General features: G+C 37.1%; 1 protein-coding gene across 1 annotated transcript in view; it reads left to right on the forward strand.

Moving 5' to 3' along the window:
• The first annotated feature begins 4505 nt into the window (after positions 1-4505).
• LOC101736001 (vinculin) overlaps positions 4506-20863 on the forward strand; it is a 44738-nt gene continuing 28380 nt past the window's right edge. Inside the window, exon 1 of the mRNA XM_038020831.2 lies at positions 4506-4714. Within this exon, the coding sequence (XP_037876759.1) occupies positions 4658-4714 (57 nt within the window). The 5' untranslated portion in view covers positions 4506-4657. The remainder of the gene's footprint in view (positions 4715-20863) is intronic.

Below are 20863 nucleotides of genomic sequence, written 5' to 3' on the forward strand. Positions count from 1 at the left end.
CCAAGCATGTTGCCGCAAGTCACCGGTCCAACGGACAGGGGGACGCCCAACGCTGCGCTTACTGGTACGCGGTCTCCAGTCCAGAACACGTCTGCTCCATCGGCCATCGGTTCTGCGACACGTATGTCCAGCCCATTACAATTTCAGCTTGCTAATCTGGCTATGTCGGTTACTTTGGTTCTTTGACGGATTTCCTCATTTCTGACTCGATCCATAAAAGAAACAGAATAACAACCACCGGTGAATTTAATTAGGACGTAAATAACCGTATCGGCAAAATGGCGGTAATTTACGGGTTTTCAATAGACTTTTAAAGAGAAACCAATAAGCCTTGTTTATTTATAGCTTTCTATGGGCAGACCAGCTTTATAGGCCACTTGACACTAAGAGGTCATCGAAGCCACATCACAACGTGAACGCTGCTATCCCTAGTGAGAGAAAGTCGAAAATTCAATTTTGCATACAAAACCGAAATTTGTCAAATAGGTTATTTTTTTATTGCTTAGATGGGTGGACGAGCTGACAGCCCACCTGGTGTGAAATGGTTATTGGAGCTCATAGACATCTACGACGTAAATGCGCCACCCACCTTGAGTTAAGAGTTCTCTAATATAGCATGTCTCTCCGCGGATAAAGTGAGGAAGATGATGGTACCTGTAAGTGCGGGCTCACAGTCTACCGCCTATTGCGATTTTGATAGGTATCGTACTCTGAGAATGCTTAAAGAATAAATAATTGCGAACTTTCAAATATCGCACTTATAGAATTTTACAGGCTCATTTCGAAATTTTTGGATTTCGAATTTAATTCAAAAATCGACCTAGAACAGGCTTTTTCAGTGATTCTTAATTTGATTCCTAATTCTTACTAACAAAATGTTATGGTTTTAAAAAAAAAAACAAAAATAAAGTTTATATAAATAAAATTATAATCAAATGACTAAAAGTAGCTTTTAAAGGGACAAACTCATCCAGCGGTCTCTTTCACTCTATCTCCTTTTTCTATGTGTTTCCAGTTTGAAAACTTTATTCGATGATTTCAAGAAACGCATTTTTTGGATTGGGTCTCTATAATTCTATAGGTGTAACATATTGAGTGAGTTAACACACTTACATGAAGTATGTACGCTATTTGACGAAATATAAAATCTTGAAAATAAGAAAATTTGCCTTTACGATACCGCACTAGTCTCTAAATGAGCAATTAATCCGTTTAAAATATTTGATTAATCCGTATCTTCCATAGACCTATTAGATAGGGACTTCAGTGGTACGGTATATACCGGTAAAATGGGGCGATTAGGGATTGAAAGGCGAATCGGGAAAAAACCGGAAAAATCTTTCGACGCTCAATATAAGTTTTATATTAGTTGCAAAATCTTCCATTTTTTTGTAGTTTAATAGTAGAATGTTGAAAGTTCACAAAACAACTCTGAATATGCATGATAATAGCTGCTAACTTATAAAAAATCGCGTTTGAAATTAACTTCCTGTGGTGGTAATTATTTTAGTGCTAGAAACTTTGCTCTCTTTTATTTATTTGATAATAATAGAAGACGACTATGATTTATAAACGTTATTTAGTGTTTGAACCAACATATATATTAAAGGTAAGTCTCAGTTGTTATTGGTTTTAATGTATTTGATTAAATAAAAATACATGTAAAAATCTGTTGTTTTTGGGGATATTGGGGACGTGTTAGGTACAAATAACAACGAAAAAGGGGTCAATTGGGATGAGAATACGTGAAATGGAAACGACCTAAGTATAAATAGGTACAGGTTTGTAGGGTTGTCTGTGTGGTTATAACAATATTTTTTAAATTTGTTGGTAAAAATCTGGTTTATCGAAGTGAAATTGAGAATAAGTCTTTATTTGAAATAGATAAGCAATTTAATATAAGTAAGTCGATTTTGCAGAGATATGTAACAAGATCAATCAAATCTCAAGGTGGACAAAAATGTCTAAGTAATACATAGTAAAATATTTAATATTTGTTCAGAGTGGGGGTATTCATCTGATTAATCCATGGAATAACCGACACACCTAATCTCTTAACCCAGATAGAAATATCAGCCCCTAAGTACTTACCAAGAACGGAGAAATATAAACCGTTTCTAAGAAAGCCCACTATATATGTATAAATTAGGGATGTAAACCGGTTCGAAGAAAACCGGAGAAAAACCGGTTTTTATACTTACCGATAAATACCGGTTTTATTTAAGAATACCGGTTTTTTATGCTTTACATTCACAGTTCACACCATTGCTACCAGATCAAATATACAAGCTACAAATATAAAAAAAACCACGTTTCAGGATCAAATTACCGTGCATTACATTTAATGCAATAACCACAATATGGTTGGTAGACTTTTAGCGTACGAAATGAGGACCGTGACCCAAATATCCACATATCTGCACCCAACACTCAGAAATGGCTTTCGCCAAATTGAGCACGTGTTGTCTGCAAAAGAGATGGTGCGTCGTGAACTGGGGAATCTTCTTGAATTTTCAACTCTCGCTTTATCATCGGAACAGCCAGAAAAAACCACAAACAATTTTAAAAAACCTGGTATTCTGGATTTTTTGCATTCGCGAAAACGGGATATTCCGAACGCCACGGCGGCCGCAGTGAATATAGTGCGAATGTATATTGAGACTGAAGCCGCCACAGTAAACCACACCGAAATTGCTGGCACGTGCTAACATCCAGAAGGAGCAGGCTTCTGAATGACGCAGTGGACCAACTATGCCTCTTGCATCAAAATTTTGATTTAATACAATAGTATTAAATAAAAAATAAAAAGCTTTTTATTATTGGATAATATATATGATCATTAAAAGCCTATATAAAATATGCTCACCCAATTAATTGTATGAAGAAAACTCTTCGTTTGTACGTAAATTTGTATTATTTAGTGATTATTTGGCCTTTATGGAAAAAACCTAAAAATACCTAAAAAAAACCGGTAATAAACCGGAGCCAGAAATTGTAATCAGTTCACATCGCTAGTATAAATATATATATATATATATATATATATTGTTGTTGCTGCACTGTCGATTGCACCTATAATTGAGGTGATGTCTGCCATGTACTTTTGTCAGTTTTTCAATTTTTTTTATTGATGATCACTTTGTTGGTGCAACTAAATAAATAAATAAATTAAAACTATATATAAAAATAAAAGTAGTGCCAACCCTAGCAAATTTCTCATTTCGTCCCAATTAACCGCAATTTTCGGGTAAATAGGGATTACACATATTTTTGCATTTTTTGCTTAAACTGGAATGCTAGTTGCATAATTTTAAATTAGACAACAAAGATGCCCCCAAGACTCAATCATTTTGATCCTGATATAGCATTATATACATCAACAACTACCTTAAAATTGCTCATAAAGTTGGAATTTGTCCCTAATCGCCCCATTTTACGGTACTCAAATTTCCCGCTAAAAATATACATAGCTTTTTTGTTCATATGAGTAAGCACAGGGAACATAGCCCATACACATAAATATTTTGTCTTGTGAAGTGAAACCTCTTTCATTCCACAGTAAAAGAATCAATTAACTACGACCGAAAGATGCATGAAGTCGAAACAAATCCAATATAGCTCAGGTGCCAGCCTCGGACACTATGAAAATTATGTCCTGTTGTCTAGATATCTCTAAAAAGGCTTGGAAAACCTAAATCCGGCTTTTGCATGCGATGATGCCCATGTGCGAGTTGTTTAAATGAATTTGCACACCTGTAAATTACAATTAAAACAAAGAAAAATGATTTAAATTATAACTTCATTGAGCTTCGTGTTAACAATTTAAGCATTGATATACATTAATCTCCATCGTAAAAATAATTATAAAACGTATTCATAGTAAAAACAAATACCATGAGAGAGTAAATGTGCATCCCCCAATATTTTTCCATAAGTATTTTCAAATTTATTGTACTTTTTCTTAGTTTGTTCATATTTTCAAAGTGATAACACTTCTAAAAGTTTTTTCGAAAAAAAACAAAGAACAAAAATAACCTGAGTCCCAAAGTATCGACCTTAGAAAATTCGCTACCGTGGTGTAGTGTGTAAAATGTAAATAAAAAATGGGCAAAAGTCTCAAATGTAAAATTAAACCGCTATCGTGCTTATGTGCTAAGGTCGAACATCTCAGCACGATAGCTTTGCGGCAGATGTAGACAAGATAAGAGTTTAAAGTAAGCCCTACCACCATTTATTATTTCGTTATGAAAATAAGCACCCGTGTCACCCTGTGTGTGGGATTTGAATACCGGCATAGGTGTATTGCCCGAGTCCATGTGGCTTTTTCGCCATTCATTTTTAAAATAAGTCACGAATAATTCCAATGGTGTATTTCATTTAAAAATAAATTGAAAATCTCTCATTTAAATGTGATCATGATGTCATTGTTAAGACTGAAATTGGAACTCAGATGTGACTTGATTTGTCACATCACTAGTTGTGACAATGACGTATGACGTAAGTGATGTGTCATAGCTCCGTATTATGTAGCCAGGTATTAATAATATTACATCTCAGTTTGTTAGTGCCTCTCTGGTTTATTGGTTTAGTTGGCTTTATTTCGTGGTTGTTTGTGATTTTTTTGTTTTTATTCTAATGTAAATAAGTGATCAGCAAGATGCCTGTGTTCCACACGAAAATTATCGAAAGCATTCTAGAGCCAGTCGCTCAGCAGGTTCGTGAAAAAAAAATTACTTTCTCAGAATGGATTGTTTTCGCGCGGTGTAGGTGTAGTTTCACTTTTGTTCATGTTTACGCTATAACAGCATAAAATAAAGATTATGTCATCATTCGACTAAAGTATTTGATATCTTTAAAATTAATGTTATATTCCGCAAGACGTGATAACATTCTGCATGTAATATGGAAAATTTTGGGTATTCAGTCTCTTAATTAACCTTTGTTAATAACATGAGTCAGGTGCAATAAATTCGTTTTCTTGGAATTACGCTAATTAAGTGAATAAACAAAATACCGAAAAATACACAATTTAATATAGGATTTCGACAGTAATACCAAAGCTTCTGTTGAAATTAATAATGAAGATATTTCTTAATAACAATTCATATATAGATACAGTATTTCCAAAAAAATTTTTGAGATAAACAAAAGGGTCTGGAAACCTTAAAAAAAACTTTGTTTACAAACTGTATTCATAAATTTTAAAACTCTTTTAAATTTAAATCTTTGCTTAGATTCTGATAAATTACAGATTTGAAAATAAGACGAAATGCTTAAGCAATGGTCAGCTTTGTCTAAGAAACCATAATTTCTAAATGATTAATATAATAAGGTTGCTAATGTAATATATTTAAGATGAGTAATGACTATAAGTGCTACTCATTGATATGTGCTAAATGGGTACCATAACTCTGCCTATTTTCACTATGAAGCCAACATATCATTAATGTGGAGGTCTTTAACTATTAACGTCTCTAAATTGTAACTAATATGTGTCTGCCTCTGTGCAGTGGTGGATTAACACATCCAGTTATGTCTGATAATCTCTGAAATTGATGTAGTTTAACAGTCTCTGTTGTCAGTACATCTTCACCTGTGCACCTCTGCATTTTTAATTTTTTTATTGCTGAAGTGGATAGAACCTTTATGCACATTATTAAGAAACAAATAAAAATACATATTATTTGAAAAAAAAAAGTCAAATGTACTTACATATCGACGCTTGAAAGGCAAACGTGACAAAGCGACAATGCGTGAACTTTACAGTAGACAAATTTAAAGTTGAAATACCTGAAGAAGAAAAAAATATTTTAACAAATCTAGCTGTAGTAGAATCTAGCTAGTAGCTGTAGGATTGAAATGATTTTAATAGACCTAGAAATATTTTTTTTTTGCGCATCGAATATGGTTATTGCCTATTATTTATTTATAAAGCAGTTATTGTCGCTTAGTCACGTTTGCCTTTCAAGCGTCGATATGTATGTAGTGTACTTTAATTGTCTCAAAATGTAACAAATAGCTACATAAAAAAATACATTAGCTTCTGAGCAAAAATAAACATTTAGAAGGGTGTGATATTGGTTGCTGACCTTGACCTCATTAATACACTATACATACTAACGTAAAAATGAAGTACAGCTGTAAATATTCTAAATATTCTCTAGAAATAAATGAGAAAAAATTAAATACATGTAGAAGCAATATGCACACACATTGACACATTTGAACACAATCTTTTCAACATAATAGCTTAGTGAGATTCAACTATTATATACCCAACACGAATAGAAAGTCCCAAGTTTTTCTTTTGGAATTCAATTTTTTACTGTGAGCTTTTTCAACGAATAAATTTTCCTCAATACTGTGTACTAAATAAGGCAACCATAAGATGAAGTGATAATAGATTGTAATCATTTCCAGTAATGAACAATGAAATGAACTGAAGCGTGTTATCAAATTTGTTGGCTGTCATTGTATAATGATAAGTTTTTAATTTAATGTCATCATTGTCTTGTTATGGCTGCTTGGCTTAGAATGAATGGCTCCGCAAACATTGGTTCCAGGCATTAGGCAATAAAGGCTATCCTTAAAAAGTGTGTTTAAGTTTTTTATGCGATTGCTGATATGTTTTCAAAGTAAAAACAAAGAGGAATAAAAAAATCTTTATATATATATATGTATATGTAATTTCTTCTGTGTTCAGTTCTGGCACTTCAGTTCTGGCCAGCTAGTATTATTATAAAATTATTATGAACAGTTTCTAAGTATATTATATGTGTGTTAGATGTCATTACAAGATAAATGAAAATTAGGATGCGTTAAGATTGATTCATAAAGTGTGTGTACTAGTAAAATATGTATCAGTAAAATTCACAGAAGCAACCGCTATATTTTAGTGGCTAGAACGATCTGAGGTTGTCCTGACGTTTGGTATACTTTACTTTTCATGGCCGCGGTCGTCCTAAATAAGAATATAATGACAATCAAGAACGCGAGCTTAAACCGTAAAAGTATTTTAACACATCCACTGCTATATAGGTCACCGGTGCCCTTCGTGGCGTGCTTAACTAATTATGTCGATTTCTGTTACTAAGCGTTTCGAATGCCTAACTTTGCCTTCTTCGGTTGTTAATGTATGCTTTAGGCATTTAGGTCTCCTGGAAATAGATTCACTCTCAGTATCTTCGGATTCAATAGTACGTTTCCAGAGGTCTTTTTTGCCACGTACCATCCGGCTATGGGATGAGCTCCGCTCCACGGTATTTCCCGAGCGTTATGACATGTCCTTCTTTAAAAGAGGCTTGTGGAGAGTATTAAGCGGTAGGCAGCGGCTAGGCTCTGCCCCTGGCATTGCTGAAGTCCATGGGCGACGGTAACCACTCACCATCAGGTGGGCCGCATGCTCGTCTGCCTACAAGGGCAATAAAAAAAAATTAAAAAATCGTCCTTTCCAAAGTCTACTAGATATTCGGGTGCCTTAGTAACAACGGAAATCGACATAATTACTTCAATGCGTCTAGTAGGGCACTAGTGACCTACATAGCAGTCAAGGGTTAAATACCGGTCAGGTCCTCCTAAAATCTTATAACTAAACGAGACCGCATTGGAAGCACTAGCTTTCAAATAAAAACTGTCAGCTTTTATAACCTATAAACTATAAAGCACGATTTCTTCGCTACAGAACGAACTACGTATGGAAGCATAAAGCTTTTTTACCACTCTCTCCTATCTTCAAGCAGAAAGTAATAAAACACGAAAAAACCTCATGGATTTTTTGGCTATTAATAAAATCGCTAAAATCGGCTAAAATCGAACTAAGAATCATTACGTTACAAGAAAAACAACGCGTTGTAGTAAATATTAGTAACAGATAAGAGATTTGTTTATATTTCCTGGCACCTTTCACGAGGACAGGTGGATGACCTCGTCGGTTTCCGTCGTTGGCGTGAATGTCGTTTATTTGTGGCACCGGCGAAGGGTGAGGCCCTCGCACTTACGTGGCGCTTTGTGCGATGATGATCCCCTTCACCCGTATATACTAATGGCGAAACCATAGCTTCAACAAATCGCCTGTTCTATGGTTGAATATTAAGCCATAAAGTCGAGGAAGATTGCCAACCAGGTGAACGGATATTGTCAAGGAGGCCACAAACACCAGCGTCCCGGGCGCCATTAAGCAGGTCGAGTGCAGGCAACATTGGAGGAAGCTAGTGCAAAAACTGGACCAAGGTGGTCACGACCCTCAGTAATGAGGAAGCGACAAAGAAGAAGAAGAAGAAGAAATATTGTTCAATCATCTGGAACGTTCTAATTGCATACTTGACTCAGACGACTAGACAACACAGCCGCCGTCGCCCTAAACACGTCATTTCGGATCCTCCCGATCCGCCCTGTCTGCTTTTAAGCATTCCATCCACCAGTCATAACTGGCCTCGTCGAATGCGACGAAGGGTCCGACATGCAACTTTCCCGACAGACACAAACCAATAAGTTTCTTGTTGTATCTTCTTAGTGCGTGACGATCGGTAGTACAGTTTGCGAAGCATTGCTCTTCCTAGGGCAAATGTTAGCAAAGTCTCCCAGGCTGAGCTCCGTGAGCTCGCTCTTTATACACGGCTAAATCAGAATAGCCTCTCAGACTACTGGTAATCATGTAGATAAAATGAAACTGGATTACTTTGACGCCGACTTAAAAAACCATACGAAAACATTACCATAGCGTAATCCATTATAATTCTTCGAATAAATTAGACTGCTTGTGCTAAGCTCTTAGCGCTTAACCAACTAAATAATGTATTTCTTGATGACCACAATCTTCACAAGTCGAACGAAATAGGCGGTCCACAGGGTTTAATGGGTCGTAACTTTAAGAATCTTGGCAGCTGACTGTGACGATGGCCTCTTTGGGCCATCAGCTAGCTTCTGCTCCACGAGTTTAGCCTTTAATTTTGTACGAATCAGTATCTTTGTATTCTGTTAGATAAAACCATAAAAACAATAATAATGGTAGGTATTTTATTTCTGGTTTGGTCTTTATTGACCTTTTTTATATGTAAACCCGCCCTCGCTTCGCTTCGGAAACTGTAATTTATTTTTGATTTCTCCACTATTTAATGAATGTTACCACTATTTAATGGATGTTATTATACATATAAACTTTCCTCTTCAATCAATCTATCTATTAAAAAAAATCGCATCAAAATCCGTTGCGTAGCTTTAAAGATTTAAGCATACATAGGGATATAGGGACAGAGAAAGCGACTTTGTTTTATACTATGTAGTGATATGTAAAAAATCGATGGTCGTGGTCTGCGATCATCATCCTACCACCACGAATCTGATTGATCAATGTCCGGTTAACTGGGAGCCGAGACAATTGACTAATAACACGAATGATTAATGAAAGATTTTCGACCTTGAAAACGACATAAGACCAATTCATTGACAAGTTCAATTCTTATCGTGTTCTTAATGTATGACTGATGATTCATTAAAACCTTTGGACCATCGTTCTGGCCGTTTCTATTAGGTCCCTCCGAAAACGCTTCCAAAAGCTTATGTTTTTTTTTTATTGCTTAGATAGGTGGACGAGCCCACGGCCCACATTTTTTTTATTGCTTAGATTGGTGGTCGAGTTCACAGCCCACCTAATTTTAAGTGGTTACCGGAGCCCATAGACATCTACCATGTAAATGCCGGCACCCACCTTGATACATGAGTTGTAAGGTCTCACTTGTAACAGTACAACGGCTGCCCCATCCTTCAAACCGAAACGCAGTAGTGCTTCACGCCAGAAATAGAGGCAGGGTGATGGTACCCACCCGAGCGGACTCACGAGTAAATTTCTTTTACAATAAGACTGCCATTAAGTTGTTTGTAGTGTGTTACGATTTAATGCGAATTCAAGATGTGCCCGTATCGAAGACAGTTCTAAAAATAAACTCGAAGCGGTTCTACGCCCTTTCCCTGATGATAATTGAGTTATTCGTTTTGCACACACACACACACACACATTCACTAATTACTAATAGACAGAGGGTAATGGTTGTAAATAATTGAACTTTCATTTATAAACAGTTAACAGTAATCTCATAATATTCTTAGACCTATACCACTACGTCCCTTAGACCAAGGGCCTTGGTAATTCTTGGCCTGTTTGGTAAAATGAAGACCGAAAATAGTGAAAGGTGTCAGTTAATTAAGTATTTATGAGCGAAGCAGTTGTTGTAGCTTGAGTTTGGGCTGGTATACTTATTGGACAATCAGAAGCTTGCAACCCCCGTCTCGGGGTTTCCCCCTGTATATCTTGAGAGCTGCTAATGATCGCTGCCTGACTTTTCAAATCGGAACTCATTACTGATTCGCGGCAGAAGTGAGCTCGGTGTTTTGACAGTGTTAGATCACGCTGAATAATGATTTTTACTCGTATTTACTTGTTTTGAGAAATTATCTTTAAGCAATAGGACCGTGAACTTTTGTAAGTTTGCTTGTTTTCGGTTTTCTATCTTCAAGGGCGGTACTTGGTATGTACTCTACAGTAAAGCTCCTAAGTGTAACTTTAACTAGTTTTTTTTATTATTTTTTAATTTAAGCATTTTATAATTGCAAACAGACTTACAGAAAGTAAAGCAGCACCATATACGTGAACAATTTTAATTTATACAATTTATTATATAAGAGTTTAAATGCAGTGGTATTAAGAAACATAATTGTATATCTGTTGTCCAAATAAATCGCTTTATTATTATAATATTATATTACAGTAAAGTATATGAAAGTATCTCTTTGGAAAACGAAACTCCTCAGAACAGAATGATTACGAAATTCGATGCGTTCGTTCCAATTTTAAAATTGAGCGCGAACGCAACGCGCGAAATTCTGTGCATGATTACAAACAACCGGCGGCTGGGAACGGGGCGTGACTCATTTTTTTAAATTTAGAACTGATTTTATTATTATGAGCTGGCAACATTGTGATTTGTCTCTCTTTTTTTTAATATCAACTCAGGCGTATTAATCTACGGCAACTGGGGTGAGAGGTGTCGTGCATGGTCATTGACAATATACATAACATGTATAACAAGTCCGGCCATAAATACTGTTGCATAAAAACACTTCTTTTTTTCAACTTTTTATTATTTTGAATTTGAAACACGTTTTTTTTTTATTGCTTAGATGGGTGGACGAGCTCACAGCCCACCTGGTGTTAAGTGGTTACTGGAGCCGATAGACATCCACAACGTAAATGCGCCACCCACCTAATATATATATTATTATTTTTATATTATTTTAAAAACTTATTTCAATTTTGCATCATTTCACATATTTTTTTTATTTTTTACGAATCAGTATCTTTGTATTCTTTTAGATAAAAGCAATAATAATGGTAGGTATTTTATTTCTGGTTTGGGTGTAGTATTTCTGTCTTTATTGACATTTCACATATTTTTTTCGTGTTCATTATCAAATTACAATATGGAATGGGGTGTTAAAGAGAATAGAATTGCAGTGATCGCCTTGCACAAAGTGGGTTTGGAGCCGTCGGTCATATTCCAGACACTTCAAAAGCTTGATATCAGCCGTATGTTCGTATATCGTACTATCAACAGATACAAAAACACTTCGTCTGTCGACGACCAGAAAAGATCGGGACGGCCGCGTGCTGTTAGAATTACAAAGGCTGTTAATGCTGTTAAAGCCAGAATTAGTTGAAAACCCCATTAGAAAGCAAAAAATCTTATCGCGAGAAATGAAGATTCCCGCTAGGACTCTGTCGCGTATCATAAAACAAGACCTGAAGCTCGGTGCTTATTGTATACAAGACATGCCCTAAATCAATCTTTACAATTAAATTTACAATTAATTTTAAATTATCTTTACAAAATCATTTCCCAATTAAATATAAATTAATCTTAAGCAATCAATCAAATGTAATCAAATCTTAGTTATATTTTTTTTTTTTTTTTTTGTTGTTAATGCACTGTCGATTGCACCTATAATTGAGGTGACATCTGCCATTAACTTTTGTCAATTGTTCAATGTTTTGTATTGATGATCACTTTGTTGGTGCAACTTAATAAATAAATACTTAAATAAATAAAATAAATAAAGAGAGTGGATCGATCAAAACGCCTTCTGTCGCGATACGCAGGTGAAAGGCACAGAAATATCCTCTTTACCGATGATACATTTTTCACGATTGAAGAACACTACAATAAGCAAAATAATAAAGTATATGCTCACAGCTCTAAAGAAGCTGCTAAAGTGGTCGGAAAGGTACAACGTGGTCATCATCCTACGTCAGTGATGGTTTGGCGGGGCGTGTCTTATCAATGAGTCATAAAATTACATTATTGTGAAAAAGCAGGCAAAACTTCAGCCAAAGTGTATTAAGATACAGTCTTGGATCATGTTGTGAAACTTCTCAGCAATACACTTTTTAAAAATATACCGTGGACTTTCCAGCAGGACTCTGCACTTGGCACAAGGCACGAATCACCCAAGCTTGTCTTGAAACCAACGTTCTGGATAATATTATAAAAATAAGAGCTGAAGACTTTCCCTCATCTAGCCCAAACCTGAACACTTTAGACTTCAAATTATGGTCAGTTTTAGAGGACATGGCCTGCTCTAAACTACACAGCAACACTGAGTCTTAAAAAATCTTTGGAGCAAGTAGTGGCGAAATTTCCTTTGAAAATAGTGCGCAAATCCATAGATTCGTGGCCAAACAGATTATAGGCCTGTATAAAAGGCCAAAGGTAGCAATTTCGAATAGTTTTTTTTTTGCTGAGACTAATAAATATGTTGGTTTAAAAAAAATGCATTTTTATTAGTAACAGAACTTATGGCTGGTATAGGCTATGATATGGAATACTTCAGAATTATACTGCATATGGTATACGATAATCTCGGCCGGATCGTCCACTGAATCGTCTCGTGTAAACCGCACTACATAAAAAAAAAGTTTAAAAAAACAAATAATAGCTTAAATAAACAAAAAAAATACGCTTTTATACAAAATCCAACTAAAAAGTAGAACTATTATTTATTTGTAATTTTTTTATTGAATTTCAATTTTTTTTCAAGATTGAATTTTCCTCATGTCAAAGTATGCCAAATTTCGAGTTAATCCGACGTTTTGAAGGGGGTCAAAAATGGTCAAAAATCATGTACAAAGATTCCGTCACATACTAACATACATTACGTCTGAAGCTAATAAAAGCGTGATAAAAAGAATCGACACTTCTCAATACTGTGTGTTATAAAATATTTGATGTTACGTAGTTGAATATTCTTGACACCATACGGCCGGCGCCCACGTGTGCTGACTGACCCTGGACTAGATTGCCGTATTGAAATGATTTGTGACGTCACCGATTGATGATTTTTTTGTAAACGTATCTACTAGTTTTCTTATTGCTTATTTGAGTGGACGAACTCACGGTCTGGTGTTATGTGGTTACCGGAGCCCATAGACACCTACGAAGTAAATGCCGCCACCCACCTCGAGACATATGTTCTAAAGCCTCAGTTTTTACAGTATACATGTTGCAACGGTTGCCCCACCCTTCAAACCGACACGCATTACTGCTTCACGGTAGAAATAAGCAGGGTGGTGGTACCTACCTGTGCGGACTCACAAGACGTCCTACCACCAGTAATTACGCAAATTATAATTTTCCGGGTTTGATTTTTATTGCACGGTGTTATTCCTTCACCGTGGAAGTCAATCGTGAACAATTGCTAAGTACAAGTGTTGTTAGTAATATCGCTGATATAAAGGAAAAACCTATAGTTTTGCGCGAACATCTCAGAAGGTGAAACAAATATTTTATGGTCGTTCGTCAAATATCGGATCATCAAGATGCAAGTCACGCAGAGAGCTACGGAGCGAGCTATGCTTGGAATTTCCCTTCGAGACCGAGCTAGAAATGAGGAAATCCGGTAAAAGGCAATCCTCACTGGCATAGTCTTCAAAGAAAGCGGTTGCCGACAGTCATATAATAATATACCGTACGGACAAAAGATTACGTGCTATAACAATAGTAGAGAGGTTATTTTGATGTGGACGTTTAAAACATAAGCAGCTAACATATGAGATAGTCGAATGAATTGGTCAAATCTGTGGTTAAGAACCAGATCATATTTTCTATCTTCATCATCCTCATCCACTCCAACCATTTTTACTCCTACGTTTGTTTGCTCTTAAAGGTCTTGTCATTAAAATCGTCAATTTATTGCCGTAGGTAAATTAAACAACCAATTGTGAACATAGGTTATATAGCTAATGGGATAGAGCAAAACGTAACAGCCCAGTCTCTAGCCTTACGATCAATTATTAAAAGGCACAGACGAGCTTGATATGACTACTCAATAGTTTCCTTAACATCGACATCGATAGCAGGCCTAAATATCTAAAATATTTGGTTCAAATATTCTAAACAGATCCGAGCTAGATTTGCCAAAGTAAATATTGTGATGCAGCGAAGTGTTCCGCAGACTTCATTGTTTATGTTACGTCAGAAACAATGTGTAAACAGTTCATGAAGATATTGTTGCACTAAGAAATGAAATTCAAAGAAAACGCGTCCATCAATTTCTGATAATAAGCGCTCAGTTAAAGTAAAATGGTATCTCTCTAATTGAGACTAAGGTGGAAAGTTCTCAATGTTTTCTTAGATACCTTTTTTCCCTACCTAAGCTAATAGCCTTGAGAGGCTATGGCAGCGTAACCCTAACGTATAGGTGAGTTCTCGGGGCTCAAACCAGGAGGCGCTGCTAACACTGGGCTAGCAAGAGCAGTGCTTCGCAGAATCTACCACCGGATCGGAAACACGACCCACTGAGAAGATCCGGCGAGAAACTCAGTGTGTCTATGGGTTAGTTTACTCGCCGAACCCTTCATCGCAAGCGACGGGTTCGACAAGAACGGTGACCTGTGCCTGAGGTACCTAAAAGCACCATTAGTGGATCGGGAGGTTCCGAAATGACGTGATTTAGATACCAAATATTCAGTTTGTCTATTTATTCGCTTTACCTACGCCGGTATTTTGAAAGGAAAATGCATTTTACACACACGAATCTCCCTACCTATCCCTTTCCGTCTATCTATGGCCATATAAACAAGTATTGGTATACCGTTCAACCAATATTTAGCATTATCATGACTTATTATTTATACAATTAGACTTAGGAATCGTCGTTTCCAGCAAATTATTTTAGATGTAAAACAAACGAGCATATCCAAAGTCGATTTTGTATTTAATACAGGTATTCCAGTCCAAGATGCTCTTGACCGATCCCTTTTGAGAGAAGTTGCTGAAGCAGAATTTTTAATAGATTTACAATATTTACAAATCGAAAAATAATAATCTTTAAAGTATTTTGGGTGTTCTACAATTAACAATCAACGTTCATAATCAATTCGAGCGTCCATGTAAACCAACCACTTTATTACACTGACACGCACTTACATCGACACAACACAATCAGATTCAAACTTATTCTGCAAGTTATCATTCGACAAAAATCATCTACCTATTTAACTGCCTTACCTTTACCTTAGTTGGACTACCTGTGTTCATTAATCATGTTAACATTTTTTGGAAACATAATGTGTTTCTTTAATTGGCTCATGTTTGGGAAAACATCCTCTGTACCCTGTGTCTAGTTAAATGCTGTTGAAACATTGTTGATTAAATAAATAAATCTATTGTTAATAACGCCCGCTTTTCCTCTGAATTCACGTAAACAGTACTTAACCTGATTCGCACAGTCTCAGTGTCGACCTTGACCATTGTACCTGTTTGATGTTGTGTTTACGGTATTCAAAATCATAACTGGACTGTTTACTGCTGGTCGGATATTTATAGATGCGGTGCTCACGTCGCGTATTGTTCTTTTATCGGGATCCTTTAAGCTACAATGACCCTAATGCCTCTTTTGATAGTCTTCGAATTTTGCAGTCATAGTAAGAGACACAGTGTGTTGGAAGTGTTCAATAATACTGTGCATTGATCAATACTAAGATTGGGGTGCTCTGCTTTTATGCAAGAATGTAAGATTTTATACACCACAATGGCTTTGTATTATTAACATAGAAACTGGTGGTAGGACGTCTCGTGAGTCTGCACGGGTAGGTGTCACCACCTTGCCCATTTCTGCCGTGAAGCTGTAATGCATTTCGGTTTGAAGGGTTTGAACAGCCGTTGTACTGTTAAAAGTGAGACCTTACAACTCATGTCTCAAGGTGGCTGGCGGAATTTACATTGTCATTGGGCTCCGGTAACCACTTAACACCAGATGGGCCATGAGCTCGTTCACCCATCAAAGCAATAAAGAAAGCTTCACGTGACTTTTGTAATGTTTACCCTTGAGATATGAATGGAGGGTCGGGCTTTTGCCGCATTGAAAAGGGCGTGGTATTTGGCTACCTTTATGTTAGCTTTTATAGCCTTGGTCGTACTTAAAGCTGAATCGTATTATTGTGGGGTGTGTGCTAAGATAAGCTTCCGAAGTGAAACGATTTATTTTACGTTTAACATAGGAGGTTAACGACAAGGGAAGATCTTATATCGAGGGTTAAAAGACGACATTTGTCTGTGTGATGAAAGGTGCATTTTTTATTTGGTGTTAGCATCAACAGTTCGATGTTTTTTTATTTATTGCTTAGATGGGTGGAGGAGTTCACAGCCCACATGGTGTTAAGTGGTTACTGGAGCCCATAGACATCTACAACGTAACCCACCCAGTCCGATGTTTTTAATTGAACTTCAATTACGTTTCCTCCGCTGTAATAACTGAAGAAGTTTTTTTGTTATGAAATCTAAATTTAAATGTTTCTCCTGTAATGTTACAAAAAATGCCGCTTAAACCAAAAGCGTTTCACCTCTCCATATGGAGTGAGTGGAAAGACTCGGTAGACAGACAGTCCCATTGTTATCGTTCGGAGCTTGTGTATATGGAAAGTTATCTTCAAAATGTTGTTAGTGAGTTTAAGGCGTCTGTCAAATACCTTGTGTTCTATGCCTACTGCCATAATCATCATCATTCTTGGCCGAGCAGTCGTGGCCATGGGGAATCCTTGCTTATTAAAGCATGGACAGCTGTTGTCCATAGTTCGAGAACTGAGGCTTGGCGAACACACTCGTTAACTGCCGCAATAGTGAAACGTTAAAAGGAAAGATGAGATTCGGTTTCAATTGGCCATTATATAATACGAATGGTTGATAATTAGGAATTCCGGTCATCGTTCTTGTCTAACCCGTCAATTGCGACGAAGGGCTTGGCGAGTAAATTAACCCACAACACAGCCCACTGAGTTTCTCGCCGGACCTTCTCAGAGGGTCGCGTTTCGGTGCAGTGGTAGATTCTGCGAAGCACGGCTCTTGCTAGGGTTCGTGTTAGCAACGTCGTCAGGTTTGAGCCCCGCGAGCTCACCTACTAGTTAAGGTTACGCTGATATGGTCTCTCTAGAACTCTAGACCATCAGCTTACGTAAGAAAAAAAAGGAACACTTCATGTAACATTTTTGTAATATGCTGATGTTTATTTGGAGTTTCTCTACGAAAAAATAATTAAAAACATTCACATTTTCGATCTTTCGGAGATATATTCACAAGAGACGCGTAGAAAATCATGGTACGGCAAAGCGAATTGGAAGGTGAAATTAAATTTTTGACACAGAACACGATCTTTATTTATTTAAATAAGTCCATTGAAACAGAAAGCGTAGCCTACGTGACTTGAAGCTGTTTAAAAAACTCTATGAATGAATGTAGCTCCCCTTATAAGGTAAGCAGTCGTGCCCACACTTAGTCATGTTGTAATAATATGTTCTAATTATCGATGTGTTGAATGATTCGATTTGATTATGTTATCCGATTCATATTAAGTTTTTTTTCCCTTACTATGCTGATAGCCTTGAGAGGCTATTTCAGCGTAACCTTAACTAGCGGTTCGACGAGAACGATGACCGGTGCTTGAGGTACATAGAAGCACCGTTAGTGGATCGAAAGGATCCGAAATGACGTGTCTTGGGCGACGTCGACTGCTTTCCATTCTGTCCGCAGGATCGGGAATATAGTTACCGGCGGCCACTATGAGAGGGTTCTCGTGTCTTGCCGCTTTGTCGATGTGGTATTAAGTAAGTAATTGGTGGGACGCTATCGCATTCATAGTATCGATCTGATTTTCATTGGTTGATTTGAAGTATGATTTCTTTTTTTGAAAAGTATAGCAAAAAAATTACGTTGTACATTGTAGTAACGGGAATCGTATAGTGAGAAAAGTCATACTCATAAAGAAAGCTCTTAAAATTTGATGTAGTATCTATTTCATGTATTGGTACTACGAGTATAGCACGTTAAATGTTTTAGATTGATACTATAGGAGCTAACTATGGGCTAATAAACTATAGTATATAGTTTATAGTTTGAAGAATATGCCGACGACACCACACTTCTTGCTTCATCTGAGGCGGAGATGAAGGAGCTTCTGGACAGATTAGAGGCTATAAGCCGAAACATGGGACTACCAATTAACAAAAGCAAGACCAAGCTGCTAGTCGTAGACCGCTTCTCATCCACTCAGCGTACGGACCTTTTGGCAGAATACGAGGCCGTATACCAGTTTGTCTACCTTGGTTCTGTGATCACGTATAAAAGGAGCTGTGAGCCTGAAATACGCCGACGAATTGGAATGGCTAAAACAGCTATGACGCAGTTGAGCAAAGCTTGGAAAGATCGTAGTATTTCGAATAGGACCAAAATACATCTTGTGCACTCACTGGTCTTTCCAATCGCTCTCTATGGAGCATAAACATGGACCATAAAAGCAGCTGACCGAAACAGAGTTGATGCTTTTGAAATGTGGTGCTGGCGCCGCCTATTAAGGATTCCATGGACAGCCCACCGCACGAACATCTCGGTCCTACATCAGCTTAAAATAGAGAACGCTCAACGCCTGTCTGCCACCTGTCTGCAACGCATAATGCGCTACTTTGGCCACGTTGCCCGCAGAGGTGTAGACAACTTGCAACGTCTGATGGTCACTGGGCAAAGTAGAAGGAAAACGTCCTAGAGGCCGGAGCCCAAAACGTTGGTCCGACCAGATCTCCAAGCAAACCAGCGGACCACTTAGCGCTGCACTACACCAGGCAGCTGACCGGAACCGATGGAGGCTGACAGTCGACAAGCTAAAACGGAGTCACGATCCTCAGCAATGAGGGAGCGATGGAGAAGAAGAAAAGTCGTCGCGGCGTCGTAGCCTAAAGAATAAGACGTCCGGTGCATTCGTGTTGAGTGATGCACAGATGTTCGAATCCCAGGCGGGTACCAATTTTTCTAATGAAATACGTACTCAACAAAATTTTCACGATTGACTTCCACGGTGAAGGAATAACATCGTGTAATAAAAATCAAACCTGCGAAATTATAATTTGCGTAATTACTGGTGGTATAACGTCTTGTGAGTCCGCGTGGGTAGGTACCACCACCCTGCCTATTTCTGTCGTGAAGCAGTAATGCGTTTCGGTTTGAAGGGTGAGGCAGCCGTTGTAGCTATACTTGAGACCTTAGAACTTATATCTCAATGTAGCTGGCGCATTTACGTTGTAGATGTCTATGGGCTCCAGTAACCACTTAACTCCAGGTGGGCTGTGAGTAATAAAAAAATATTTAAAAATATTGCCTTTAGGCAGAATGGTGAAATCCTTTGCGAGTTTAATATACAGGGTGTTCTAATTACGAAAATTATACATTTTCGATATTAATCCTTTATCTTAGTAGTCACTAACCAACACGTAATACCTGACACTTTATTACTTAATTTCTTTATCTGCCTTAGCAATTGAACTCTTGCATCATCATTTCGCACCTTTAGAATTATAAAGACCTAACTAAAAAAAAAGGTTTTTTGGAAAACATCGATTAAAGTTCTCAAACCGAAAAAACGTAGAGGAAGGGGACGGAGTGAAAGAGACCGATGGATAGCTTTGTCCCTTTATAAGCTACTTCTGGTCATTTGATTACCAAGAGTCGCTGAAAAAGGTCGGTCTAGGTCTATTGTTTGAATTAAAGACGAAATCCAAAAATTTCGAAAAGGGTCTCTATAATTCTAAAGGTGCGATTTGATACCTACGCGTTTACCGTCCATTGAGACACGCGCATATTATATTGAATACTGTACGTATTCACGATATTGAATTGTTCCAGCTAGTACAATAATATTAAAATTATGATAATTCAACTACAACAAACAATACGAGTCAAACTTGCCATGTGTACTTATTGCTCAAGCCATTTTATCTCACGTTCGAGTGTGAAGGTCGTTCCGTAGCAAGAAGGAGTGTCTTGATAATAGCGATCCTTTATTTTTTTTTACTGGTCCCGTGCTAAGTTCGTAAAGAACTTGTGTTACAGGTACCAGATAACGGAAATAAATGTATGATTTTTTTATTATACACGTACATACCTAGTCAGGTCATAAGTATTGTCACACAGTAAAAACTTTTCTTTTAGAATGCTGGCCACAAAAAAGTTTATTGAATTCGAATTTCGAATTGTTCATGAAAATAAAAATGTATACTTTTAGAATTTTACTCATTTTTAAATATGGAGTGGACGCTTAAAGAAGACCGTGTTGCAGTTATTGCGTTGCATCGTTGCGGTTACGCGCCAATTCAAATTTTTAACATATTGAAAATTTTGAATATAACCAAAAGATTCGTTTATCGTACCATCAAACGATACAATGAAGACTCTAGTGTAGATGACAGGTCAAGAAGTGGTCGCCCTCGGTCTGTTAGGACTCCAGCAGTGATAAAAGCTGTGAAGGCTCGAATTCAAAGAAATCCCAAACG

This window comes from Bombyx mori, chromosome 27 (assembly GCF_030269925.1).
Source record: "Bombyx mori chromosome 27, ASM3026992v2".
NCBI lineage: Eukaryota > Metazoa > Arthropoda > Insecta > Lepidoptera > Bombycidae > Bombyx > Bombyx mori.